This window comes from Vipera berus (assembly GCF_964194415.1).
Source record: "Vipera berus genome assembly, chromosome: 1".
Lineage (NCBI taxonomy): Eukaryota > Metazoa > Chordata > Lepidosauria > Squamata > Viperidae > Vipera > Vipera berus.
Window position 1 is genome coordinate 224,706,516 of NC_138202.1, and position 25,480 is coordinate 224,731,995.

Consider the following 25,480-nt stretch of genomic DNA (forward strand, 5'->3'; position numbering starts at 1 on the left):
TATTTTGATCAGAAATTAATAAACTCACCCTGTACTCAGAAGCAGATTTTCTTCTCTATAGAATGCAAAGGCAGAAGCACAAGGAAGCTAGTTTTGGAGTACATGCTTACAAATGGAGTTTTAAGAAATAATATTTATTCTGCATAGTTTCTTTGCATAAATTATTTTGATGTCCCTTAGGGACACTTCTCTCTCTGGTATCTTTTAAAATTTATACAACGAGCACATTTTGGCAGGGGAAGCTGCTATCGTGCAAGTGCTAGATTTCTCTCTTGAAAACCATTATAAACACCTCTGCCAATAATTTGAGCCATTCGGTGAAGGCTGCAGTTCTAAGAGGAACTAATGGACACGCTCGTCTAGAATACCCCCAATATTTACATATTTTTGAGAAAGTCTGCCAAAAACTGACTCTGCTCTATCTCAAAATGACATCCATACATTTTATCATCCCATGTCAAATCAACTCAAATTAAGAATACAGGGAAAAAGATTCACCTTTTATTCTGCTCCTACAGTGAGTATTTTAAATAAAACAACAGAGATATATATGATAAGGAAGGCCAATCTTCTCAAGTTTTCCTGTCTTTGCATACCAGACAGCGTGTTTCTCTCTGCTGCCTGTAAATTGGCCTACGAAGTTTCTCAGCTTGCCCATGGAGCGATCAATCAAAAGAGTTTCTGAGCTTTGTTCAAAGTGAATTAAGTGGAAAAAAAGAACAACAGACTTCTCTAGTTCAAGTCACAGCTCTTGCGATCCACCACGTTGTAGCCAACATCTTAAATCAATGCTGGAACTTGCTGGCTTGTAATGCTGCCACTCTAAATCTCTTGGAAGAAAAACAAAGTGGGGTGGAGTTCATTTTATTCAAGGACTTCCCCCACCCCCAAAAATTTTTTTCTCAGATTCAAATCAGAGTTTTAGATCTTAATTCTGTACTGATGGACATTCTCATTCGGCTCATTTCCTGTCCTTCTTTCCAGAAAGGATATCTGTAATCCAGTAGCGAAACAAAGAAGAGACTGCCGTGACTTGATCTACGAAAGAGAAAACAAATTCTTCACAAAACCTGACAACATTTTTTGCAAGCCTGTTATCTTACGATAGAACTAAAAAGTCTTTGCAATTCCTTTAATGAAGCATTTCAAGAACCTTGGTAATCGTTTTACAAAAATCTCCAACCGGTTGATCTCCAATACAAAAATTGCTTCCGGCAAAGAGCTTTCCAGACTTATACCATGAAGTACTGGACTTTTCCATATTACCACTTTGATCTAGTAGTTAAGGTCCTGGAATCTGAGCGGGGAACCTGGATTCTGATCCTGTCTTAAGTACAGAAAGCAACTGGATGGTCTGTGGCCACTCACTCTCTTTCAGTCCTGGGGAAAAGGCATTAACAAACCTCCTCAAAAAATGTTGCCCAGATGGATTTGTCGGTGTAATTACCAGAAGTCAAGGCTGAGTGGAAGACTAAAAACAAATAAAAACCCCACGCCATTCTCTCCAACGCATTGCTTTCCATTTTCAATATACTTGCCATTCCCCTATGCCACTAATTGTACTGGTTTCCTTTCAGTCCTCAGTTTTACTGCCAGACTTGCCTCCTTCTCCTTTTTGGGGGCTAAACATTTCCTCTGTACATTTCCCCCACCTTTGACTGCCAGTATACACGTTGGTTTTTTTAATTCTCTTTTCTCCCTGTCTCTGCCTCTGCTTTTTCGTTTCTCTCTGAATGCCTTCTCGTTCTTTACACCTGGGAGGCAGCACTGGCTCTGATTTCTGGAAGACCTGACTCTTTCCAGTTTCAGCTGTGGTGCCGTTGCTAGCAGTAAGTGTCTTAAAACATTATTCCGGAGGGACTGAGGTCTTTGAAAAGACACCACCAGTAACAATTCCATCCCTCCTTTAACCTCTGCTTAAACTGATCTTCTGGTTAGGACTCCTAGTTCCTTAACACTTATCCAGTTCAGTTCGTTGATTTGGGTTTCTTACTCAAAAATCTCTCTTAATATCTGTTTTCCCTGTTCTCCCTCTTTTGCTACTTCTCTTTAACGCAAAATCCTGTCTCTCTTTGCAATTCATTATTTCCCCACTCCCATTCCTGCCTTTCCCCTCTGTTACTTTATTTTTAAAAAATAGGAATCAGTACATAGGCAAAGTCTTGTTTGGTTTAAAACTTTAGAGTGGCTAGTAATTTACACATTTTATCAATGAGGTATGATTAGACGCAACTGTGATCTGCCCCAAGTTTGTTTACTTAAAATCATGTTGTTTCCAGGTATGCAGATGCATGCAAAGCTTAACTTTTTAATTTTTGCTAATAGGGCAGAAGGAAAAAAAGAATACCTCTACATATTATATAAGTGTTGTAACTGAGAATAACCCAGAAATGTTGCTTGCAGGGAAATTCCTTGAATATCTGATGGAAGGCTACAGGCATGAAAAATTTGCTTTTCATCCTGGTAAGTATGCATAAGCTTGGAGGCTATGCATATTAAAGAAGCTATACAGCATAGCCATAAATTAAGACCATTAATATTTTCAAAGCAAAAACACAATATCTGTCTCAAAGGCTCTTCATATAACTTTTCACCCGTAAATGTTCCTAGCAATTTTTAGTAGCCTAACCCAATTGTTTCTTTAAATACACTGATGTCATATGCCAAATCTACAGTGTTTGTGACCCATCCGATACCACACATATTCACATGGAAATTAATTGGAATATTACCACTGCAGACACAGAGGAAAATATACTAATGATAGCTAACATCCATCTCTGGCACACATGCAATTGGTGTAATTTAAATTCTTAAGATAAGTGGCTGTAGCTGGCAAAACTTGTGTTTGTTCAGACCAGTTAGTACCTGTTTGAGGGATCAAAGGAGAACATCAGAACAGTAGGACAAAAGTGAGAAAAAATGTGCACTATCACAATATCCTAGAAGAGGATAAAATCAAACTACTTCCATATGTATCAGGTGTAAGAAGTCAGGGACCAGGATGTTCAAAAATACAGGACTACAAGTTTATTTCATACTACCTATTTACACGAATCTGAACTATTAATGGTCAAGGCAACTTGGTACCAGAGAAGAGTCAACAGACTTCAAGGGGTGGGGGTGGGGCGAGGTGGACTTACAGTCATGGCCGAAATTGTTGGCACCCCAGAAATTTTTCCAGAAAATCAAGTATTTCTCACAGAAAAGTATTGCAGGAACACATGTTTTGCTATACACAGGTTTATTCCCTTTGTGTGTATTGGAACACAACAAAAAAAGGGAGGAAAAAAAGCAAATTGGACATAATGTCAAACAAAACTCCAAAAATGGGCTGGACAAAATTATTGGCACCCTTTCAAAATTGTGGGTAAACAAGATTGTTTCAAGCACGTGATGCTCCTTTAAACTCACCTGGGGCAAGTAAAAGGTGTGGGCAATATAAAAATCACACCTGAAAGCAGATAAAAAGGAGAGAAGTTCACTTAGTCTTTGCATTGTGTGTCTGTGTGTGCCACGCTAAGCATGGACAACAGAAAGAGGAGAAGAGAACTGTCTGAGGACTTGAGAACCAAAACTGTGGACAAATATCAACAATCTCAAGGTTACAAGTCCATCTCCAGAGATCTAGATTTGCCTTTGTCCACACTGCGCAACATTATCAAGAAGTTTGCAACCCATGGCACTATAGCGAATCTCCCTGGTCGTGGACAGAAGAGAAAAATTGATGAAAGGTTGCAACGCAGGATAGTCCGGATGGTGGATAAGCAGCCCCAAACAAGTTCCAAAGAAATGCAAGCTGTCCTGCAGGCTCAGGGAGCATCAGTGTCAGCGCAAACTATCCGTCGACATTTAAATGAAATGAAACGCTATGGCAGGAGACCCAGGAGGACCCCACTGCTGACACAGAGACATAAAAAAGCAAGATTACAGTTTGCCAAAATGTACTTGAGTAAGCCAAAATCCTTCTGGGAAAACGTCTTGTGGACAGATGAGACCAAGCTAGAGCTTTTTGGTAAAGCACATCATTCTACTGTTTATCGAAAATGAAATGAGGCCTACAAAGAAAAGAACACAGTACCTACAGTGAAATATGGTGGAGGTTCAATGATGTTTTGGAGTTGTTTTGCTGCCTCTGGCACTGGGTGCCTTGAATGTGTGCAAGGCATCATGAAATCTGAGGATTACCAAAGGATTTTGGGTCGCACTGTAGAGCCCAGTGTCAGAAAGCTGGGTTTGCGTCCGAGATCTTGGGTCTTCCAGCAGGACAATGACCCCAAACATATGTCAAAAAGCACCCAGAAATAGATGGCAAGAAAGCGCTGGAGAGTTCTGAAGTGGCCAGCAATGAGTCCAGATCTGAATCCCATTGAACACCTGTGGAGAGATCTTAAAATTGCTGTTGGGAAAAGGTGCCCTTCCAATAAGAGAGACCTGGAGCAGTTTGCAAAGGAAGAGTGGTCCAAAATTCCGGGTGAGAGGTGTAAGAAGCTTATTGATGGTTATAGGAAGCGACTGATTTCAGTTATTTTTTCCAAAGGGTGTGCAACCAAATATTAAGTTAAGGGTGCCAATAATTTTGTCCGGCCCATTTTTGGAGTTTTGTTTGACATTATGTCCAATTTGCTTTTTTTCCTCCCTTTTTTGTTGTGTTCCAATACACACAAAGGGAATAAACCTGTGTATAGCAAAACATGTGTTCCTGCAATACTTTTCTGTGAGAAATACTTGATTTTCTGGAAAAATTTCTGGGGTGCCAACAATTTCGGCCATGACTGTATGTCTCTTATGGGGCATAGAGACTCCAAACTGATGAGGCACTTTACCCTGCCCTCAAATTCAGCCTGGTCATCTCTTACATAAGGGTATAAAGAAAAATGATTCGGACATCCCTATGAAGTCACCAGAAATCAAATTTGATCTGAGGGCATCTTTACTTTTGAAGAATAGAATCTAACTTTAATAAAGGCAGCCTTTGTCATCTGTAGTCTCGTGATACCTCATTTTGCATATCCAGAGTTTGTACATGCGTAAACATTTTGTTTATCCATAGTTTGGGGTGTGGTGTTTGGGGTTTTTTTTGGTTATTCTTTGTCCCAAATTTTATATGCAAATGTATTTATTTATTCTTAAGGATTAAGGCTGGGTTACTTATAGCTGTATTTCTTTCTCTTTTGGTCATGATAGCTTATGCTAGCCTAGTTATGAGCTAAGCAGTCTGTGGGCAGCACAAGCAACCCACAGAGTGATCAAGAGTCTCCTTCAAGAGAAGGAGCAGAGAAGCCATATGAGCCAATTAAGATGAAGAAGGCCAGCAGCTACAACAAAGTCATGTAGAGCCTCACCCAATGAGATCCATTGTGAGCATAAAGGAGATGATATCTTGCAGACAACAGCTACAGGAAGACCTAAACTCCTAATTCCAAAAGACACAAAATCTCATTACAGGCAGTCCTCAACTTAGCAAAGCTACAATTACAGGTAGTCCTTGACTTATGACTACAATTGAACCCAAAATTTCTGTGGCTAAGCGAGACAGTTGCTAAGTGAGTTTTGCCCCATCTTACAATTTTTCTTGCCACAGTTGTGAAGTGAATCATTGCAGCTGTTGAGTTAACAATAACGTGGCTTTTAAATGAATCTGGTCTTCCCAATGATTTTGCTTGTCAGAAGATCGCAAAAAGTGATCACATGACCCTGGGACACTGCAACCATCATAAATATGAGTCAGCTGCCAAGCATCTGAATTTGGATCATGTGACCATGGAGATGCTGCAATGGTCACAAATGTGAAAAATGACCCTTAGTCATTTTTTTTCCAGTTCTGCTGAATGGTCACTAAATGAACTGTGGTAAGTCAAGTTTTGTCATCTGTAGCAGTGGTCCCCAGCCTTTCTGGCTTGGTAGCCTGGCCTGGCGTGGGGAGTGAGAGGACGAATTTGTTGCAGGCGTGCGTGTGTGCAGAGCTCCATTTGTGCGAGTGGTGCTCGCGTGCTTTCCACTTGTGCGAATGGAGCTTCATGCACAAGTGAAGGGTGCTTGTGCAAGAAGTTCCACTCGCATGAGCGGCAGGCACTTGCAGGTGAAGCTCCACTCATTTGAGCGGAGGCTGCTTGCGCGTGAAGCTCCATTTGCACAAATGGAACTTTGTGCACGAGCACAAGTGCCCTCCCTCGTGCAAGTGGAGCTCTGCACAAGTGCACGCTTGCCCATCACTCATGAGAGTAGAACGTCATGCGCATGCGCTTGCCCATCTCTCCCACCGCCTGTTTCAAACACAGTAGTGGGCTGTAGCCCAGGGGTTGGGGACCCCCGACCTATAGTTTTAGGCTGGACTGGTATGCCCACGGAAAATAAGAGTATAATTGCAGCCATCTATCTTGTGCAATACTTGCTAAATGCTAAACGTCTTCTGCACGATTCAATTTTTATTACTAGTCTAGAGAATTCACAGAATTGTTAGAGGACAATTCCAGAGTTCCTTTTTGTTAAGTGCTTAGAAGACATTTTTAGCTCTCTAGTGGGTGATAATTTCCAAGGCAACACAAAAGAGGACTATTTTTGACTTGATGCTTGCTGACAAGAAAGAAAGAAAGTGTTAAGTCTGGCTTAAAAGAAGAGAGGATTTTAAAGCCAAAGAAATGGTTTGGTTATCTGAGTGAAGGAGAACCTCTTTGAGATGATGGCATTCCAAACTTAAAAGACTTCTGGCTATGCCTCTTCCATGATTTGGCTAAGCCTATCTCAAATTTACATGTGAAATGCTGGTCTTGCTAGCAGCCTCATATTTCCTGGTTTCCAGTTGTGCTAAAGTCCATGAAGGGCCCACCAGAAGGTGCCCCTTTCATCTAGCTCAGGGGTAGGCAACCTCGGCTCTTTTATGACTCATGGACTTCAACTCCCAGAATTCTGGGAGTTGAAGTCCATGAGTCATAAAAGAGCCGAGGTTGCCTACCCGTGATCTAGCTCATTACGCTCATATTCCAAGCAATCTGCTTTATTTGGTCAAGAGTAGGATTGGAAGCAGCTGGCTTGACAATGAATTTATACAACAACAACAACACCTTTTATCACTGTGAGGAAAGAAACTCACATTTATACCTGGGAAGCAATATATTTTCCATACGTTTATTTATTACAAAAGGGTCCGATTGGTTCAGTGCTTGCCTTAATAACCAGAGGGTGGGTGCTTCCTACTCACACAGCACCCAAGATCTTCAGATGGATTCAGATTAAGTGATGGTCATGACTCTTTCCATTTTGATGGCTCAAAAAGTGACATCAATTTTCTGTGATTTCAGCAGTAGGAAATATTACATCTCTTGGGGTGCACAACATGACATCTGGCTTTCCAAATGTTGCTGGGCTGTCAACTACTTTGTGCTACTAAAATAAATTTAATAAACAAACAATAAGCCAACATTTAAGGATCTCACTCACTCTCTCTCTCACTCACTCATTCACTCTTTTGAAGTTGCTGAAAGCTAGAAGCAAATATACTGCTCAAAAAAATAAAGGGAACACTTAAACAACACAATGTACCGTATTTAATAGTAGGATGTCTTATCTTGTGTTCCCTTTATTTTTTTGAGCAGTATACTTATTCCAATTGTACCAACAACTTCCAAGGCCAACATGCTGAAAATTTCATGAGGAATAACCTACTACCATTGGACATACGTTGACTGCTATTGGATTAGTAGCACGGAGGTTGACAAAATCCTCTGAATAGATCCAAATTATGTGAGCAAGCAGAGCCCCAACAGAAACTTTGTCTAGAAAACAATCAACCATTATACTCAATGCCTTTATTTTTAATCTCCAAGGAACCTCTTAGTCCATAAGGTGTAGGTCGTCAGTCATGAACGTGGGTGCCACATACAGCAGAGGGAATTAAAGTTTGTTGACTGTCTAGGCAAGAGAAAATGAAGCTGTGACTCAGGACCATGCCTGCAGTTTTAGATGTGTCAAGCTGCTGTCTTTGTCTCAGGAGACCAAAAGTAATGAAGAAGCAGGAAAAGATGCATGATGCATGGATGTACACTTGTTTTACAGGGAAAACTGCACCCATGCTTCCCTAATCTAATTTATATCATACCATTTGATGAATGTGGACTTACGCCTGGGTTTGTTTTACAGCCTTAAAGACAGTATGATGTATTTTTTTTAACAGCTTGTTTCACAATGTTAAAAAAGGAATGGTGTTCCTGTGGCTTTATGTTCGATGAAACAAAGACACAAAATAAAAGCAGGACAATTACATTCATCATTCAAATAGGACATGTGGTTAAGATCACGGTAGAAAATACATTCCAAGGAGTCATTCCATATAGAACAGCTGGAGATTCAGGAGCAGTAAACTTGGAGAACTGTTATGTTGTACAAAAGGCTGCAACTTTGGCAACTCTTTGTTGTCAGATATGATTAGGGCTCCTTAGAACAGACATGTCAAGCTCGCGACGTCACGTGACGTCACGCAACATATTGGAACTTTCCCCCCATTGCCGGCAATGGGGTGGGCGCAGTTTCCTTGTGACACGTCCGGCCCACGGGCTGGCAGTTTGACACCCCTTCCTTAGAAGGACTAAAAATAAAATTTCTATACCCTTGACCGAAGATCGGTACACTCCTTCTATCTGGGATGGTCGTCCTCTTCCACCGAGCGCGCAGCTTCGGGAGGGACGCACATGGAGCGGTGAGGGAGGAAGGGGACACCCGCCTAGCCAGCCAGATCAGCCGAATCAACCCTGGCGATCAATGGGGTGACAGATGTCGCAGCCAGATCGCCCTCACATCCAAAATTTCTATACATTAAAAAGGGAATTACAAGCTCATATCACAAGCAATTTCTTAGGCTGCACTTCTATACTTATTTTTTTGGTAAGGCTACTGTACACTAAAAGTAAAGGTTCCCCCGCACATGTGTGCTAGTCGTTTCCGACTCTAGGGGCCGGTGCTCATCTCCGTTTCAAAGCCGAAGAGCCAGCGCTTGTCCGAGGATGTCTCCGTGGTCATGTGGCCGGCATGACTAGACGCCAAAGGCGCACAGAACGCTGTTACCTTCCCACCGTAGTGGTCCCTATTTTTCTACTTGCATTTTTACGTGCTTTCAAACTTCTAGGTTGGCAGAAGCTGGGACGAGTAACAGGCGCTCACTGTTACGCGGCACTCGGGATTCAACCCGCCAAACCGCCGACCTTCTGATCGACAAGCTCAGCGTCCTAACCCACTGAGCCACCGCGTCCCTTACTGTACACTAGATGCCAGCAAATATTGTAGAAAACTCCCTCTGTTGCCATCTTCTGGTTATCTAGATTTCTGCAGCCTACATGTACCATGTTTTCCCGAAAATAAGACCAGGTCCTTTTTTCTTTTCTTTTTTGCCTCCAAAAGAGGTACCAAGCCTTATTTTCAGCGGATGTCTTTTATACTCACCTCCAGCACTGACAGCTCCGCCCAGCCGGTCCACTTTTTCTGTGGCTGAAGAAGCAGCTGCATTCCGGTCTGCATTTTGCAGTCAGGCCATTCCGGAAGGCCTATGCAGCCGAGTACCGAGCTTGGTTTCTCGGTTCTCAGCTGCAGAGGTCTTGCAGAACCAAGCTATGGATTGAATCCAGAGCTTGGTTCTCAGCTGCACTGGCCTTCCAGAAAGGCCTCTGACTGAGAAATGCTGGCCTGGCTATAGAAGAAGTGGGCCGGTGAGGAGAGGGGCGCGTGGGGCAGCTCTACACCCCCACCCCAGCTTGATTTGTAGGTGTGTGCCTTGCCCCAAAACTAGGGCTTATTTTTGGGGTAGGGCTTATATCAGGCCCACCCCCAAAATTAAGCTAGGGCTTATTTTCAGGGTAGGTCTTACTTTTGGAGAAACACAGTAGTGGTAATTAATGTGTAAGCTGCCCTCTGATTTTGCTCCAGTACAAGTCCCAAGGCTGCAGTGTGCATGCATATTGACATTTGTATCTTGGTATTTTCTCTCTCACCATACCTGTGTTTCTATTCTACTGCAGTAAATAGGACCGCTTTATATGGTCATGTCCATTCATGTGATTTACAAGGAGAAAACTCGAATATGAAGGGAAAATAAATACTGTAGAATATCGGTGACACAAATATGTATAGCTTCACCAAGTAAAACATAGGCACACAACTTTTTAATTTTTTTTTAAAAAAAGCACACCCAACTTCAATCACAAGCTTATAGGTGAGTTTATTTATTTATTTTATTGTATTTCGGCCTTTCCCCAATGAGCTCAGTGCTATATATTTCAATGAAATCCTACCAGTGATTAAGCTAATAGACTTAGGCAGAGCATATACGATCAGCCCTGCGAGATAACCCAAACTTGGAAACCAAAGACGTGAAAGCTAATGCTACTTTTATTATCAGATTATGGTAAGAGAATCTAGCAAGTCTGAATCCTTTTATCATCCTAAGAACTACGGAGGATCAAGTCTGAAATGCTTTCCCTAATTCTATTTCTTCTCCAGACCCAGATTTCTTTTATGTGACTGGCTCATGGTAACGCCTTCCTGTTCTCAATGTTAATCCTTTGGCTTATTACATACATGTGGTCCTTGACCTACAACAACAATTCAGCCCCAAATTTCCATTGCTAAGCAAGGTAGCTTAGCAATGTCAAGTGGGTTTCGCCCCCTTTTTTTGACCTTTTTGCCACAGTTGTTAAACAAACTACTGCAGTTGTTAAGTGAATCATGCAGTGGTTAAGCAAATCCGGATTCCCCCATTGTCTTTGCTTGCCAGAAGCTGGCTGAGAAGGTTACAAACAGTGATCACATGACCCTGGGACAGTGCAATTGTCCTAAATGCATGCCAGTTGTCAAGCACTTGAATTTTGATCATGTGACCGAGGGGATACTGCAATGGTTGTTAAGGTTGAAAGATGGTCATAAGCCACTTTTTTCAGGGCCATTGTAATTTCAAATGGTCACTAAATGGATGGTTTTAAGTCAAGGACTACTTGTTTACTCTGCACTTCCAAACACTTGCCTTCATCCTTGGCCTCTTGGAGCAGATCTGTCTGAATTAAAGCTAGTATGATTGTACCACAACCAATATAGTTACTGGGACAGATGGGCCAATTGTCTTATGGCAGGATTTTGTTTCTAAATATATATTTTAATTCCTTAACTGCATAAGAATAGCCCTGCTGGATTTGGCTTCAGTTAATCTTAGTTAGTTCAGCGTTTTGTTTCACCACAGCTTCCTTTAATTGCAACTTTCTGAACCAAAGTATGACATATTTTGATGCATGAAAAGTATAAAATAAAAGCCACAAAATTAACTTTTACATTAAATAACTATTTTTGGGAAATCATTCCTTTCACCATTGAAAAACTGCCTTTTATCTAGCTCTTTATCTGGTATGTGAGATTTAAAATAACTATGTCATTGATTAGCTCAAAGGCAGTGATTAAATGCTTTAAAATGCAGGAATGATACATTTTTTTGCAGGCTGTTAAGTCTATCCATATGATCTACTTTGCATATTTTCTCTGATATGCATGGTGATAAAGAAAGCTTGTATCTGGCCATGTTTTTGGATGACAGAACCTTTGAAAGAATTGTTTAATTATGAAATATCTACAACATTCCAAAAGACTTTCCAATTATTTTGGTCTTTTTTGGAAATCTGTGTCAGAAGGATTCTTACAATCTTATTGGTTGGAAAGTACAAAGGAATCTGAGTTTCAAAATATTTTGCAATATAACACATGACTCATCAGAATGCTCTGGATGAGTAATATTATATAATTTTTGCTTGAGATGTTATGGGTACCTGAGCATACATGTTTTAAATGCTTTCAATTAAAAAACCAATTCAATAGGAACCTGCCACAATGGAAGACAAAACATTCAGCATGACCTTTGTTTCCCAGAATGCTTCTGGACCTCACATGGATCACACAAGCAACCGAATGTACTTCTCCATCAAATTTTGTCAGGTTACACTGGTACATATGTTGTCTTAAAACATAAGCACGACTTTCACACAGGCATCACAAGAAAGATTTAAAAAAGCTTATAAAAAGTTTGAATTAGAAAATATATTTTTGCAAGACTAATGGTTTAAAGTACAAAATCGTTACATGCAGAAGAAATAAAAGGAAGGCATGTATCATCCCTGTTCATATCCAAACACAAGGATCTACAGCAGGCATGTCAAACTCGCAACGTCACATGATGTCGCGCAACATATTGGGACTTTTCCCCCATTGCCGGCAATAGAGTGGGCGCGGTTTCGGCATGACTCATCCGGCCGGCAGTTTGACATGCCTGATCTACAGAATCTGCTTTGCCAGAATGATGAAACAAACATGGCAATGTCATGTCTTTATGTACACGGGATATCACTCTTAACATACAAAAGTGTGGAGCTTACACTGTAATGTTCATATTGTCACTTGCTTCAATCTTACTCCCATGGATGGCAATGACTCCATAGAATTATTTTTTATTTTTTTCTCTAGTGGATGCAATAATCCATACTCTAGCTATTTTGAGGTGAAGGCCATGTTTGTCTTTTACATTTCCAAAATTGCCATACTAAGCACAATAGAATGTTATGAATTCCTAATCCACTGGCAACAGCTCTCACCATCAAAGATAAAAAGACAAAGCTGTATTTACAGAAGGTAATATACTTCCTATAATCTCTTAAGTAAACTGTAAAACTATTGATCACAAATCTTTGCTCACAGGAATACATAGCCAAATATGGAACAAAGTCCCTTGTGCACCAGATCTCTTTCAGTATCCAGTGTATTCAGATGGCAATAAATGTTAAATAAACAGAATTGAAATCGGTGTGCAAATTAAACTGTGGGACTGATCCACAGGTAACCCCTTCTCCAAATTTTATTGCTAACATCACTGGATACATTGGGGCAATATATTTCTAGCTGGCTAGAAATAGCTAGCTCAGAAAAACAATGGATCTAGATCGTTCTTTCTTACACATTAATCTTAGAACAAATTTTTGTTTTTTGCTGAATTGAACCCATGAGAGCTTCACTGTATCTAAAATGGCTTTTAATTTATTATCATCAAGGGGAATTCTATCAAGAAATAAATCTCTGAATTTAATGCCTTTCTGCTGCTATTAATTGCATGAATTTATCTCAGTGGTACTGTAAAAGCTGGCATAAAAGAGGACAACTAGTGAATAACTCAGTGCCAGAAATTGTCCCCATTTTTCCTAAGCAAGCAAATTATTCTCTAAAATTGATTCAAAATGGATTCGGTAACTTTCCTTGGCAACAGACTGAAAGGATAATGCTCCTCCAAAAAAGAAAAAAAAAGAAAAGAAACAACACCAATTTCAATTGTTGCCGACCACAGCCATCTTAGAAAAAGCTTTAAGTATAAAGGTAATTCTCGGGTTACGGATGTAATAGAGCCTGCCAATTATATTCATTATCTGAGGATTCGTTAATTGGATCACGTTCAATGAATGTGCTCCCTCTCTGCTTTACCCAATGCATTCGCTAATCGAATAAGCAGGTCACTGAGTGCACATGACGTATCTCAGGGTGGGGAAGACCATGGGAGGCTTAGTGTTTCCGACTGCCCAAGGCTTCCCCCGACCCACTGAGATATCTCATGCTTCTCCCCCCCTCCCCCCGTCCTGGCCCACTGGGCCTGTGGAGATTCACTTACCTTTCGAAGATCTCTATGATCAAGCAATCTGTCTCTTCTCCAGCCTCTCTGCCTCAGGTTTCTTTGCCTGCTCCTGGCACTACAAAAGCAGAGCGGTAAGAGCAGAGGCAGAGCGGGAGGAACCCATCCTGCTCAGCTTGGCTGGCTCACCAAGGCTGCCTGCACAGGACACCCCATCTGCTCTTGGAGCACCGGGCAACCTTGGTGAGTTCTGAAGGAGTACGAGATCGCATCCCTGAAGACTTCTGTTCTCTGGGGCAAAAGCTTTTGGTGTAGAGAACAGAAGCTTCTGAGGACTCCAATCTCACACTCCTTGAGGCCTCTGTTTTCCACACCAAAAGTTTTTGCAAAGGGACAGAGGCCTGAAGCAGTGCAAGATCGCTCTCCAGAAACCTTCCGTCCCTTTTCAAAAGCTTTTGGCGCAGAGATCGGAAGTCTTTGGGGATGCGATCTCGCACTCCTTCAGGCTTCTGTCCTCTACGCCAAAAGCACTCACTGAGGCTATCTGGGCACTCCAAAAGGCGGATCAGGTATCCTGTGCAGGCAGCCTTGGTGAGCCAGCCAAGCTGAGCAGGGCATGCACGTCCCGCTCTGCCTTTCTTCTCACCGCTCTGCTTCGGAGCGCCCGGAGCAAGCAAAGAAACCGAGCCGCTACGCAAACCCCACAGCAGAAAGGCTGGAGAAGAGACAGCTTGCTTGAAGAGAGAGAAGGAGTGGTCAGCTTTTTCTGGAACTCTGGATGTTCGAAAGATAAGTGAGCAATTGGTAACGGGTTGAGGAGGAGCCGGTGGACTAGAATAGCAGGGCCAGTGCCTGTTAGGTCCCTGTGGGAGGTGGGAAATAGGCAGAGGGAATGATGTATTGTCTCTGTGGTCGGTCGTAAGAGTGAACGACTGCCATGAGGTAGCAGCATTTGTAATTTTGGGACTGTGTTGCAAGTACTTTTGGGAGGGGGGGGGTCGTAACTTTGAACTGTCACTAAGTGAACTGTTGTAACTTGAAAACTACCTGTAACTATATATTGAAAAATGATCCACTTACTTCAAGTAGAACAGCTGAGTGAAAAATCGTAGATTCTTCCCTCAACATAGAAACATATTCTGCATTTTTTAAAATTTAGTGGATATGAACATAAAAAAGAGTTTAGCAATACATCCTGTTTGCAAAACTCATTTTCATAACAAAGCAAAAAAAGCAATTATTGTGATTTTTGTAATGTCTTTTTTAGCTATCTTAATCATTGCATTATAATTCTAAGTAGTAACTGGCCTATACTGTATCTTTAGTCATGTGTATTCCCAAGCATAAACTTGTGAAATTGAAGATTTAACTGAAATAACTAGAAATATATTGCCAACAAAAGAGTTCCAACTTTTTACACTTTATTATTAAACCTGGATAAGCTTGAAATAAAAAAAACAACTCACACACGTGTACCTAAAATAACTGTGCTCTTAACCTTCAACAGGTTAGATAAAAACAATATGTATATCATACTGTATACAAACATTAATAATAAGAAATATATTATTTATTTGTATCCCACCTTTATTATTTTTACAAATAACTGAGGGCATTAAACATAACCAACACACTTTCCTCCTCCTATTTTCCCTAGAACAACAACTCTGTGAGGTGGGTTGGGCTGAGAGAGAATAACTGGCCCAAGATCACCTAGCCAGCTTTCATGGCTAAGCCGGGATTTGAACTCACTGCTTCCCACTTTCTAGCCTGGTGTCTTAACCACTATACCACACTGATTCCTGTTAAATAGTACTCCCTTAAGGAAATGGAAATTGTAGCAAACAAAGGAAATAAATTTGTAACTATCAGATCAAAAATCAAAACAATTAACATTTCAAAGACCTTCATTCTAGATAAATGAGTAATAAACAGCTAATACACAATAATATATTATATTAGATATCCAAATTATGGAATGATATGTTCTAATGAAGCTAACTGGAATAGTTCAAATAACAGTCTATGTTATCTTTTGATCAATTTTTCAATTATAGAAGCTAGGATATTTTTATTTCAATTTAACAGTGCAATTTTTTTACTTTATTTTTCTGCCTTCAAGTCAATTCTAGACTCCTGGTGAGAAATCCAGGCAGTTCTTCTTAGCAACATTTTGGTTTGTCCATGCCTTCTTCCTAGGGCTGAGAGAAGGGGACCAGCCGACAGGCCTAAAGGGGAAGTAGAACTCATCATCTCCTAGTTTCTAAATGCCTTAAACAACAAACGGGCTCTCATAATTCTATTGATCGTTTGTAGCGGGTAGGATATTTTTATTCTTGATTTAGCGTAGAAATTAACGTACATGAATTTACTGAAAGAAGGATCTGATACTCTCTTCATTTTGACGTGTAGTTGCTTACTGGATGCAATGAGTGAATTTCCCACAAAATGAAAGTATGAATATATTAACTAGAATCAAGGGGCAGACATACCGCTAATGTACTGTATAATGGTGACCGTTAGGATTCTTTGTGACCCTATAGCAAATTATTTCCTTTCTCTCTGCTAGGGAATGTAGTACCCATTTGCTCTACATGTTCTACACTTCTAAGGAAAGTGTACTAAGAAATTAACTACAATAGCTTCCTTTTATTCACCTTAAACTTTAATCTCTTATTGTCATTGTATAAAACAAAGCTTTTTCATACCTGCTGGAGTTCCCCCCCCCCCACTGCTAAGAATCAAGCATTCCATGAACTGGAACTTGATATATGCCAGCCAAAGATATTCTGGCAAAGATGCTGTTCCATTTATAGGGGATACATTATATAGTAATAAGCAAAACCTTGATAGACAGATCTGTACGTTTTCTTTCTGGGCTAGGAGTCTTTCCATAAAATAAGGGGCAGGGCTAGGATTAAATTTGATTTCATTTCATTAAACTAAATTAAATATACTTAAGATGATTATTCTCCTGTCATATATTTAATAAATATCTCCCGTCTGTCGGAACACAGATTACATTTGAGAACCATTTTCAGAGCTATCTGGCAGCTGCACAGAAACTGCAAAAGATCATGGAAAGCCACGACTGACCAAAAATCTATTTCAAGATTTAAATTCTCTTTTCCCGTAGAAGGAACTTATTTGAAGTTAGAAAAAAAGAATCTACACTGTGTCCTGCAAAGACACTCTGAACAAAACCCTTTGTAGTTACACGAACATTAATTATTAAAAAAGAAGAAATGGAAATGCTTGAGAGGAATAATTTTATAGGAAATCTGCATCTGAGAGGGAATCGCGTCACCAGCTTGGGTGCCTTCAACCTACCATGAGGCATCTCTGAATGAGTGCTGAGGTCTTTCAAGGCAACATTTAGTTCCTCCACATTCTGCAGGAGAACAAATGATTTAATTTGACGTAGACGTGTGATATCCGATGATGACAGCTTGCCAGATTCAAGACTCTTCAAAACCCCATGGATGCTTCTGGAGCTCTCAGCTGACTCTGCACATTTTGATAGCTCTTAAGGGAAAGAAAAAAGTAGCAGTCAGCAAGGTTTCTCTTGTTTACAGTGTACAGATAGTCTTCGACTTACAACAATTCATTTAACAACCATCCAAAATTACAAAGGCACTGAAAAAGTGACTTATGATAGTTTTTCACACTTAATGACCGTTGTAGAATCCCCATGGTCATGTGATCAAAATTTGGACACTTGGCAACTGGTATGGATTTATGACGATTGCAGTATCCTGGGTTCACCTGACCACCTTTTGTAACCTTCTGACAAGCAAAGTTCATGGGAAAGCCAGATTCACTTAACAACCATGTTACTAAATTAACATCTGCAGTGATTCATTTACCAACTGTGGCAAGAAAGGTAGAAAAAGGGGACAAGACTCACTTAACTATCCCTCTTAGCGACAGAAATTTTGGGCTCAATTGTGGTGGTAAGTTGAGGACTACCTGTATGTAAAGGTTCGTATTTGCCTTTTCACTCCATTGTTTTACTTTTGTCAGACTTAATTTTTAAAAATGATATAGAGAAACATTTACCAAATTGGAAAGGAAAAAAGACTGAGAGATTCATAGCACTGGGTTTCTAAATCTGGGCCTCTTAAATTTGCCAGGTCCATTCTGCTCTGCTGGAACTAGATAAAACCATGAGGTCCAGTCTGGATGAACATCAAGGCTGAGAAAATACAGGAATTACACAGTGTGTGACTTCGACCTGATATTTATACGAAAAGAGCTTTATATAAATATCAATGTTTAAAGGCTAAGGTCCACCTTTACATGCATAATCAATGACTGGATGCAAAATTATAAACTCCCTCCATTTAAAAGGATTATGGGATGAGATGGCAATTGTGTCTTATGGATCTTCCATATACAGTTGCAAGAAAAAGTATGTGAAAGCTTTGGGTTTACGTGGAGTTTTGTATGAATTGGTCATAAAATGCGCTCTAAACGTCATGTAAGTCACAACAATAGAAAAACACAGTCTGCTTAAAATAATACTACACAAACTTTAGCTGTTGTCATGTTTTAATTGAACATAACATGTAAACATTCACAGTGCAGGGTGGAAAAAGTATGTGAACCCCTAGCCTAATGACTTCTCCAAGAGCTAATTGGAGCCAGGAGTGAGCCAACCTCGACTCCAATCAGTGTGATGATATTGGATGTGTTGCTGACAGCTGTCCTGCCCTTTAAAAACACACACCTGTTTTGGGTTTACTGGTTTCAAGAAGCACTGTCTGATGTGAACCATGCCTCGCAGAAAAGAGCTCTCAGAAGACCTATGATCAAGAGTTGTTGACTTGTATGAAGCTGGAAAGGGTTACAAAAGTATCTCCAAAAGCCTCGATGTTCATGTGTCCACGGTAAGACAGACTGTCTGCAAATGGAGAAAGTTTAGCACTGTTGCTACTCTCCCTAGGCGTGGTCGTCCTGTAAAAATGACTGCAAGAGCACAGCGCATAATGCTTAAGGAGGTAAAGAAGAATCCTAGAGTGTCAGCTAAAGACCTACAGAAATCTCTGGTACATGCTAACATTTTTGTTGACACATCTACAATAAGGAAAACATTTAACAAGAATGGAGTACATGGGAGGACACCACGGAGGAAGCCACTGCTGTCCAAAAAAAATATTGTAACACGTTTGAAGTTTGCAAAAGAGCACCTGGATGTTCCACAGCACTACTGGCAAAATATACTGTGGACAGATGAAACCAAAATTGAGTTGTTTGGGAAAAAATTGAGTTGTTTGTGGAGAAAAAAAGGCACAGCACACCAACATCAAAACCTCATCCCCACTGTAAAACATGGCGGAGGGAGCATCATGGTTTGGGGCTGCTTTGCTGCCTCAGGGCCTGGACGGATTGTTGTCATTGATGGGAAAATGAATTCCAGAGTTTATCAGGACATTTTGCAGGAAAACGTACGACCATCTGTCCGCCAACTGAAGCTCCGCAGAGGATGGGCGATGCAACAGGACAATGACCCAAAGCATACAAGTAATTCAACAAAACAATGGCTTCAACAGAACATAATACGTCTTCTGGAGTGGCCCAGTTATCCTGACCTCAACCCGATTGAAATGCTGTGGCATGACCTTAATGCTGTGGCATGACCTTAAGAGAGCAATTCTACCTACCTAGACCCGTACCAATCGGGTTTCAGGCCCGGGTACAGCACGGAGACGGCATTGGTCGCGCTGGTGAATGATCTCTGGCGGGCTCGGGACAGGGGTTGTTCCTCTGTCCTAGTCCTTTTAGACCTCTCAGCGGCTTTTGATACCATCGACCATGGTATCCTGCTGCGACGTCTCAGGGGGTTGGGAGTGGGAGGCACGGTTCTCCAGTGGTTCTCCTCTTACCTCCTGGGACGTTCGCAGTCGGTGTTGGCAGGGGGGCAGAGATCGACCCTGAGACCTCTCATTTGTGGAGTTCCTCAGGGATCGGTTCTCTCGCCTCTCCTGTTCAACATCTATATGAAGCCGCTGGGTGAGATCATTCGTGGTTTTGGAGTTGGGTATCACCAATATGCTGATGATACCCAACTTTTTATTTCCACCCCAAACCACCCCAGCGATGCCCTCGACGTGATGTCCCGTTGCCTGGAGGTGGTCCGGGTCTGGATGGGGAGGAACAGGCTTCGACTCAACCCTGACAAGACTGAGTGGCTGTTCGTGCCGGCATCCCGGGAAATTCCGATTATTCCATCATTGGCCATGGGGGGTGAGCTATTACCCCCCGTAGATAGGGCTCGCAACTTGGGGGTCCTTCTAGATTCACAGCTCTCTTTGGAAGAGCATATTGGAGCTGTGACTAGGGGGGCCTTTGCCCAGGTTCGCCTGGTGCGCCAGTTGCGGCCCTATCTAGACCGGGATGCCTTGCGCACAGTCACTCATGCGCTCGTGACCTCTCGTTTAGACTACTGTAATGCTCTCTACATGGGGCTGCCCTTGAGGTCCACCCGGAGACTCCAGCTGGTGCAGAATGCAGCCGCGCGAGTTGTCTTGGGAGTTTCCCGATACTCCCATGTTACACCTCTGCTCCGCGAGCTGCATTGACTACCGGTTGCTCTCCGGGTGAGGTTCAAGGTGTTAGTTATGACGTACAAAGCCCTTCATGGCATGGGTCCGGATTACCTACGGCAACACCTGCGACCGGCGTCAACGTCCCTCCGTCCAGTGCGCTCCCACAGAGAGGGCCTCCTCAGGGTGCCGCCGATCAAAGAATGCCGATTGGCGACCCCCAGGGGGAGAGCGTTCTCTGTGGGCGCGCCAGACCTTTGGAACAGCTTACCGGTTGAGCTCCGGACGGCCCCCGACCTTCGCTCCTTCCGGCGCGATCTTAAAACATTCTTTTTCGAACAAGCTGGCCTGGTCTGACGGGGTGGGGTTGGGTTTTTTAAAATTAGTTTTTAACTTAATATGTATTGATTTTATGGGCATGATGTTTAATTGGTTTTTAATGGTTTTTTAATTTTTGTATCTGATTTTTATTGTGTATTGCCCTGTTCACCGCCCTGAGTCCTTCGGGAGAAGGGCGGTATAGAAATCAAATTATTAAATTAAATTAAATTAATTCACACCAGACATCCCAAGAATATTGCTACACTGAAACAGTTTTGTGCAGAGGAGTGGTCCAAAATTACTCCAGATCGTTGTGCAGGTCTGATCTGCAACTACAGGAAACGTTTGGTTGAGGTTATTGCTGCCAAAGGAGGGTCAACCAGTTATTAAGTCCAAAGGTTCACATACTTTTTCCACCCTGCACTGTGAATGTTTCCATCTTATGTTCAATTAAAACATGACAACAGCTAATGTTTGTGTAGTATTATTTTAAGCAGACTGTGTTTTTCTATTGTTGTGACTTACATGACGTTTAGAGCGCATTTTATGACCAATTCATGCAAAACTCCACGTAATCCCAAAGGGTTCACATACTTTTTCTTGCAACTGTACAGTATATGTTAACAATCTCTTGGTGCTACAGCCTCAAAAGAGGAACCTATATTTGTAAAATATAGTACAGTACTACCATTCTCTAATCTGTGATTTAAAGTAAAATCATTACTAAAATAACATTAAGCATACATAAAAAGAGTCTGAAAGGGGGAGAAGCCATCCACCTGTTTATGAGAAACTATGGAAGGAAAGTGAATAAAAAGCATTAAGATGCTAGCTATGCTAATATTTGTAGTAGTGCAAATTGACTATTCCCAGTGACAATGTAAATCAAAACAGAAGAAAAGCTTTCTTTCACAGCTATAGCTAATTATCATAGACAGAAAGAGAGATAGGAATTTTTTTCACATATTTTTTTTTCAAATATGAAAATAAACTTTCTTCACCGTACATCCTTTCACATTCCACCCCTTTTTTTCTGCCCAGTTATCCTCTCTGGTGGTAAAGCTTTAAATTTACATTCCAACAAGGGTTTGCAGATGTGTTTGAAATTCAATTTGAACAAAATAAAGGAATCAGTATTCAGTACAACTACTTCCACATCTGAAAAATGCAGGATTATTTTCTTTGAAATCTCTGCCTGTGGGTGTAGGATGCCTGCTCATAAATAATTTACTGGACCTTTGTGCCACTGCATCTTCTGGAAAGTATAGCATGAAATCATAGTATACACCCGTCCCTGTACTTCAGGAATTAAACGGAAACAGAGAAAACAGATTCTGTAGCTTATGTGAAAAGGGGCAGTTTCAGCGCATATGCACTTAGAAATGCATTTCATTAAAATATGATTGTTCATACATCCAAGTACATTTAATAGCATAGTTCCTGACATCTGCTGTTGTATCGGAGCTATCCTGGAAGTAGGCATCAAACAGAAAACAAGAGCAGGCAGGAAGTTTGAATCAATACAGTGATCTGTATATTATGTGAATCTGGCTTCCCCATTAATTTTGCTTGTCAGAAGATCACAAAAGGTGGATCACATGACCCTGGGACACTGCAGCCATTATCACTACGAACCAGTTGCCAAGTCAACATTTTGAACATCTGACTGTGAAGATGCTGCAACAGTGGTAAGTGTGAAAACGGGCATAATCTCTTTTTCAAGTGCTGTTGTAACTTTGAATGATTACTAAATGAATGGCTGTAAGTTGAGGACTACCTGTACTGGTCCACAGCCAGACACACTTCTAACTATCCATATCACCACCTTCTGAATCAGCTGCAGCTTCCAATGTAGAAGACACTGCAATAGTCCACATATGAGGTGACTGAGGGTTGAGCGATTTTATTTTCTCCACTTTCCATCTTCTCTTTTCATTCTTTTCTAATTTTTAGACTGTATTAGGTTCTTTTTTATCTTTGCCATTGCAAACTTTAATAAAAACTGTGTTGTTGGTTTGTTTTTTTTTAAAAAAAAAACACCACAGAGCCTTGGGGGAGCAGTGGGCTAATGCCTCCTTAAGTAACACCAGCTGCCTGCAATTAGTGCAGGTTCGCATCCCACCAGGCTCAAGGTCGACTCAGCCTTCCATCCTTCCGAGGTAGGTAAAATGAGGACCCAGATTGTTGGGGGCAATAAGCTGACTTTGTAATAATGCCGCTTGGGGGGGCCCGAAAGCTCTAATAAGCAGGCATATACATAGAATGAAGGCTATTGCTAAGCACATTGATTGTGCTTAGATTGTAAGCCGCCCTGAGTCTTCGGAGAAGGGCAGGATATAAATGGGATTAAAAAAGAAATGCCTCCACTGGGCCTTGGTAATGCATGCAAGGTTGCCCATTCCTCCATAGATGATCTATTACAGACAAGTCGTGGTATTCAGAAGCAATGGCCAGAGGTCAAAGCTTCTGAAGATACAGAGACTTGGCACTGGAGCTGAAAAGTGGAAGTGATTTTAAGAATTGATGCTTTCCCATGAATTGTCCACTTCCAGATTCCATCTGTATTCTTCTTCTGCTGCATGAGTGGGACAGGTTGGGTGGCACAGGTTGAGTGGCTACTTATGCATGAGTGGCAGTATGAAGTCCTTCATGGCATAAGGCCTGGCTATCCAAGTATCCACTGGAGAAGGAAATGGCAATCCACTCCAGTATCTTTGCCATGGAAACCCTATGGATAGTACCAAAAGGCAAAATGATATGACACTGGAAGATGAGCCCCTCAGGTCAGAAGGCTTCCAATATGCTACTGGGGAAGAGCAGAAGGCTAGTACTAGTAGCGCCAGAAAGAATGAAGCGACTGGGCCAAAGCCGAAAGGACGCTCAGCTGTGGATGTATCTGGTGATGAAAGGAAAGTCCAATGCTTAAACATTTTTTCTCATTAGGAACCTGGAATGTAAGATCCATGAATCAAGGAAAGCTGGACGTGGTCAAACAAGAGATGACAAGACTGAACATCGACATCTTAGGAATCAGCGAACTAAAATGGACAGGAATGGGTGAATTTAATTCAGATAACCATCAGGTATACTATTGCGGGCAAGAATCCCTCAGAAGAAATGGAGTAGCCTTCATAGTCAATAAAAAAGTAGGAAAAGCAATACTGGGATACAATCCCCAAAATGACAGAATGATCTCAGTTCGAATCCAAGGCAACCATTCAATATCACAGTAGTCCAAGTCTATGCTCCAACCACCGGTGCTGAAGAGGATGAAACTGACCGGTTCTATGAAGTCCTACAGCACCTTATAGAACTAACACCAAAAATGATGTCCTTATTATCATGGGGGATTGGAATGCTAAAGTAGGAAGCCAAAAGATAACCGGAATAACAGGAAAGTTTGGCCTTGGAGTACAAAATGAAGCAAGGCACAGGCTGATAGAATTTTGTCAAGACAATACGATGGTCATAGCGAACACTCTTTTCCAACAACCCAAGAGACAGCTCTACACATGGACATCACCAGATGGTCAACACAGAAATCAGATTGACTATATGCTCTGCAGCCAAAGATGGCAAAGCTCTATACAGTCAGTAAAAACAAGACCAGGAGCTGACTGTGGCTCAGACCATGAGCTTCTCGTTGCAAAGTTTAGGCTTAAATTGAAGAAAGTAGGGAAAAGCACTAGGCCACTCAGGTATGAATTAAATCATATCCCTGTTGAATATACAGTAGAGGTGACAAATAGGTTTAAGGAATTAGACAGAGTGCCTGAAGAACTATGGACAGAGGTTCGCAACATTGTACAAGAGGTAGCAAATAAAACCATCCCAAAGAAAAAGAAATGCAAGAAAGCAAAATGGCTGTCTGACAGCACACTAAAAAGCAGAGACATCACCCTGTCAACAAAAGTGCATATAGTCAAGGCTATGGTCTTCCCAGTTGCAATGTATGGCAGTGAAAGTTGGACCATAAGAAAGGCTGAGCGCCAAAGAATTGAGGCCTTTGAACTATGGTGCTGGAGAAGACTCCTGTGAGTCCCTTGGACTGCAAGGCGATCAAACCGGTCAGTCCTAGAGCAGATCAACCCTGACTGCTCTTTAGAAGGCCAGATCCTGAAGCTGAAACTCAAATAGTTTGGCCACCTAATGAGAAGGAAGGACTCACTGGAGAAGAGCCTAATGCTGGGAAAGATTGAGGGCAATAGAAGAATATCTTCAGAAGGGAGGAGGATTTAGCTTCAAAATAAAGGTAAAGGTTCCCACACACATGCGTGCTAGTCATTTCTGACTCTAGGGGCCAGTGCTCATCTCCATTTCAAAGCCGAAGAGCCAGCGCTTGTCCGAGGACATCTCTGTGGTCATGTGGCTGGCATGACTAGACGCCAAAGGCGCACTGAACACTGTTACCTTCCCACCGTAGTGGTCCCTATTTTTCTACTTGCATTTTTTACGTGCTTTCGAACTGCTAGGTTGGCAGAAGCTGGGACGAGTAACAGGCGCTCACTCTGTTATGCGGCACTCGGGATTCGACCCGCCAAACTGCCGACCATTTGATCGACAAGCTCAGCATCCTATCCCATTGAGCATCCTCTCCAAGCTGAAGCAATACAGTCCTTTTTTTTTAAAGAGGGAAGCACCATGGAAGGAGGCTGAAGGAGAAGTCTTCTCCAGCAGTCCTGGCTGACATAGTTCCAGGTTGGATGGTTTTGCCAAACAGGGCAGAAATTCCCACACTACAGACTGGTATGGTGCATCTGAAAATCTTCAATTGACACTTGAGAAAAAGGCTGACAGGACTTGCCTCCAACAGCTCTGGGCCCAATAAGTTCAAGGTGACATTTTTAGGGCTTGTTTTGTTAAGGTCTTCTCTTCAGAGAAGAGTACAGGTAGTCCTTGACTTACAACAATTTGTTTAGGGGCGTTTCAAAGTTACAGCAGCACTAAAACCAAAAGTGACTTATGACCACTTTTC

General features: G+C 41.6%; 1 protein-coding gene across 8 annotated transcripts in view; it reads right to left on the bottom strand.

The window, feature by feature from the left end:
- Positions 1-461: 461 nt before the first annotated feature.
- Positions 462-25,480, bottom strand: part of ERICH1 (glutamate rich 1) — a 91,599-nt gene continuing 66,580 nt past the window's right edge. For 4 of the 8 annotated variants that reach the window (XM_081324751.1, XM_081324746.1, XM_081324752.1 and 1 more), the window contains 2 exons: positions 16,970-17,164; positions 15,052-15,867 (listed from right to left, as the gene is read on the bottom strand). In XM_081324751.1, coding sequence (XP_081180877.1) covers positions 15,743-15,867; positions 16,970-17,164 — 320 coding nt within the window. In that variant the 3' untranslated portion in view covers positions 15,052-15,742. Of the gene's footprint in view, positions 1,039-7,173; positions 7,387-15,051; positions 15,868-16,969; positions 17,165-25,480 lie in introns of those variants that run through there. The other 4 variants (XM_081324748.1, XM_081324747.1, XM_081324749.1 and 1 more) reach the window with 4 other exon arrangements.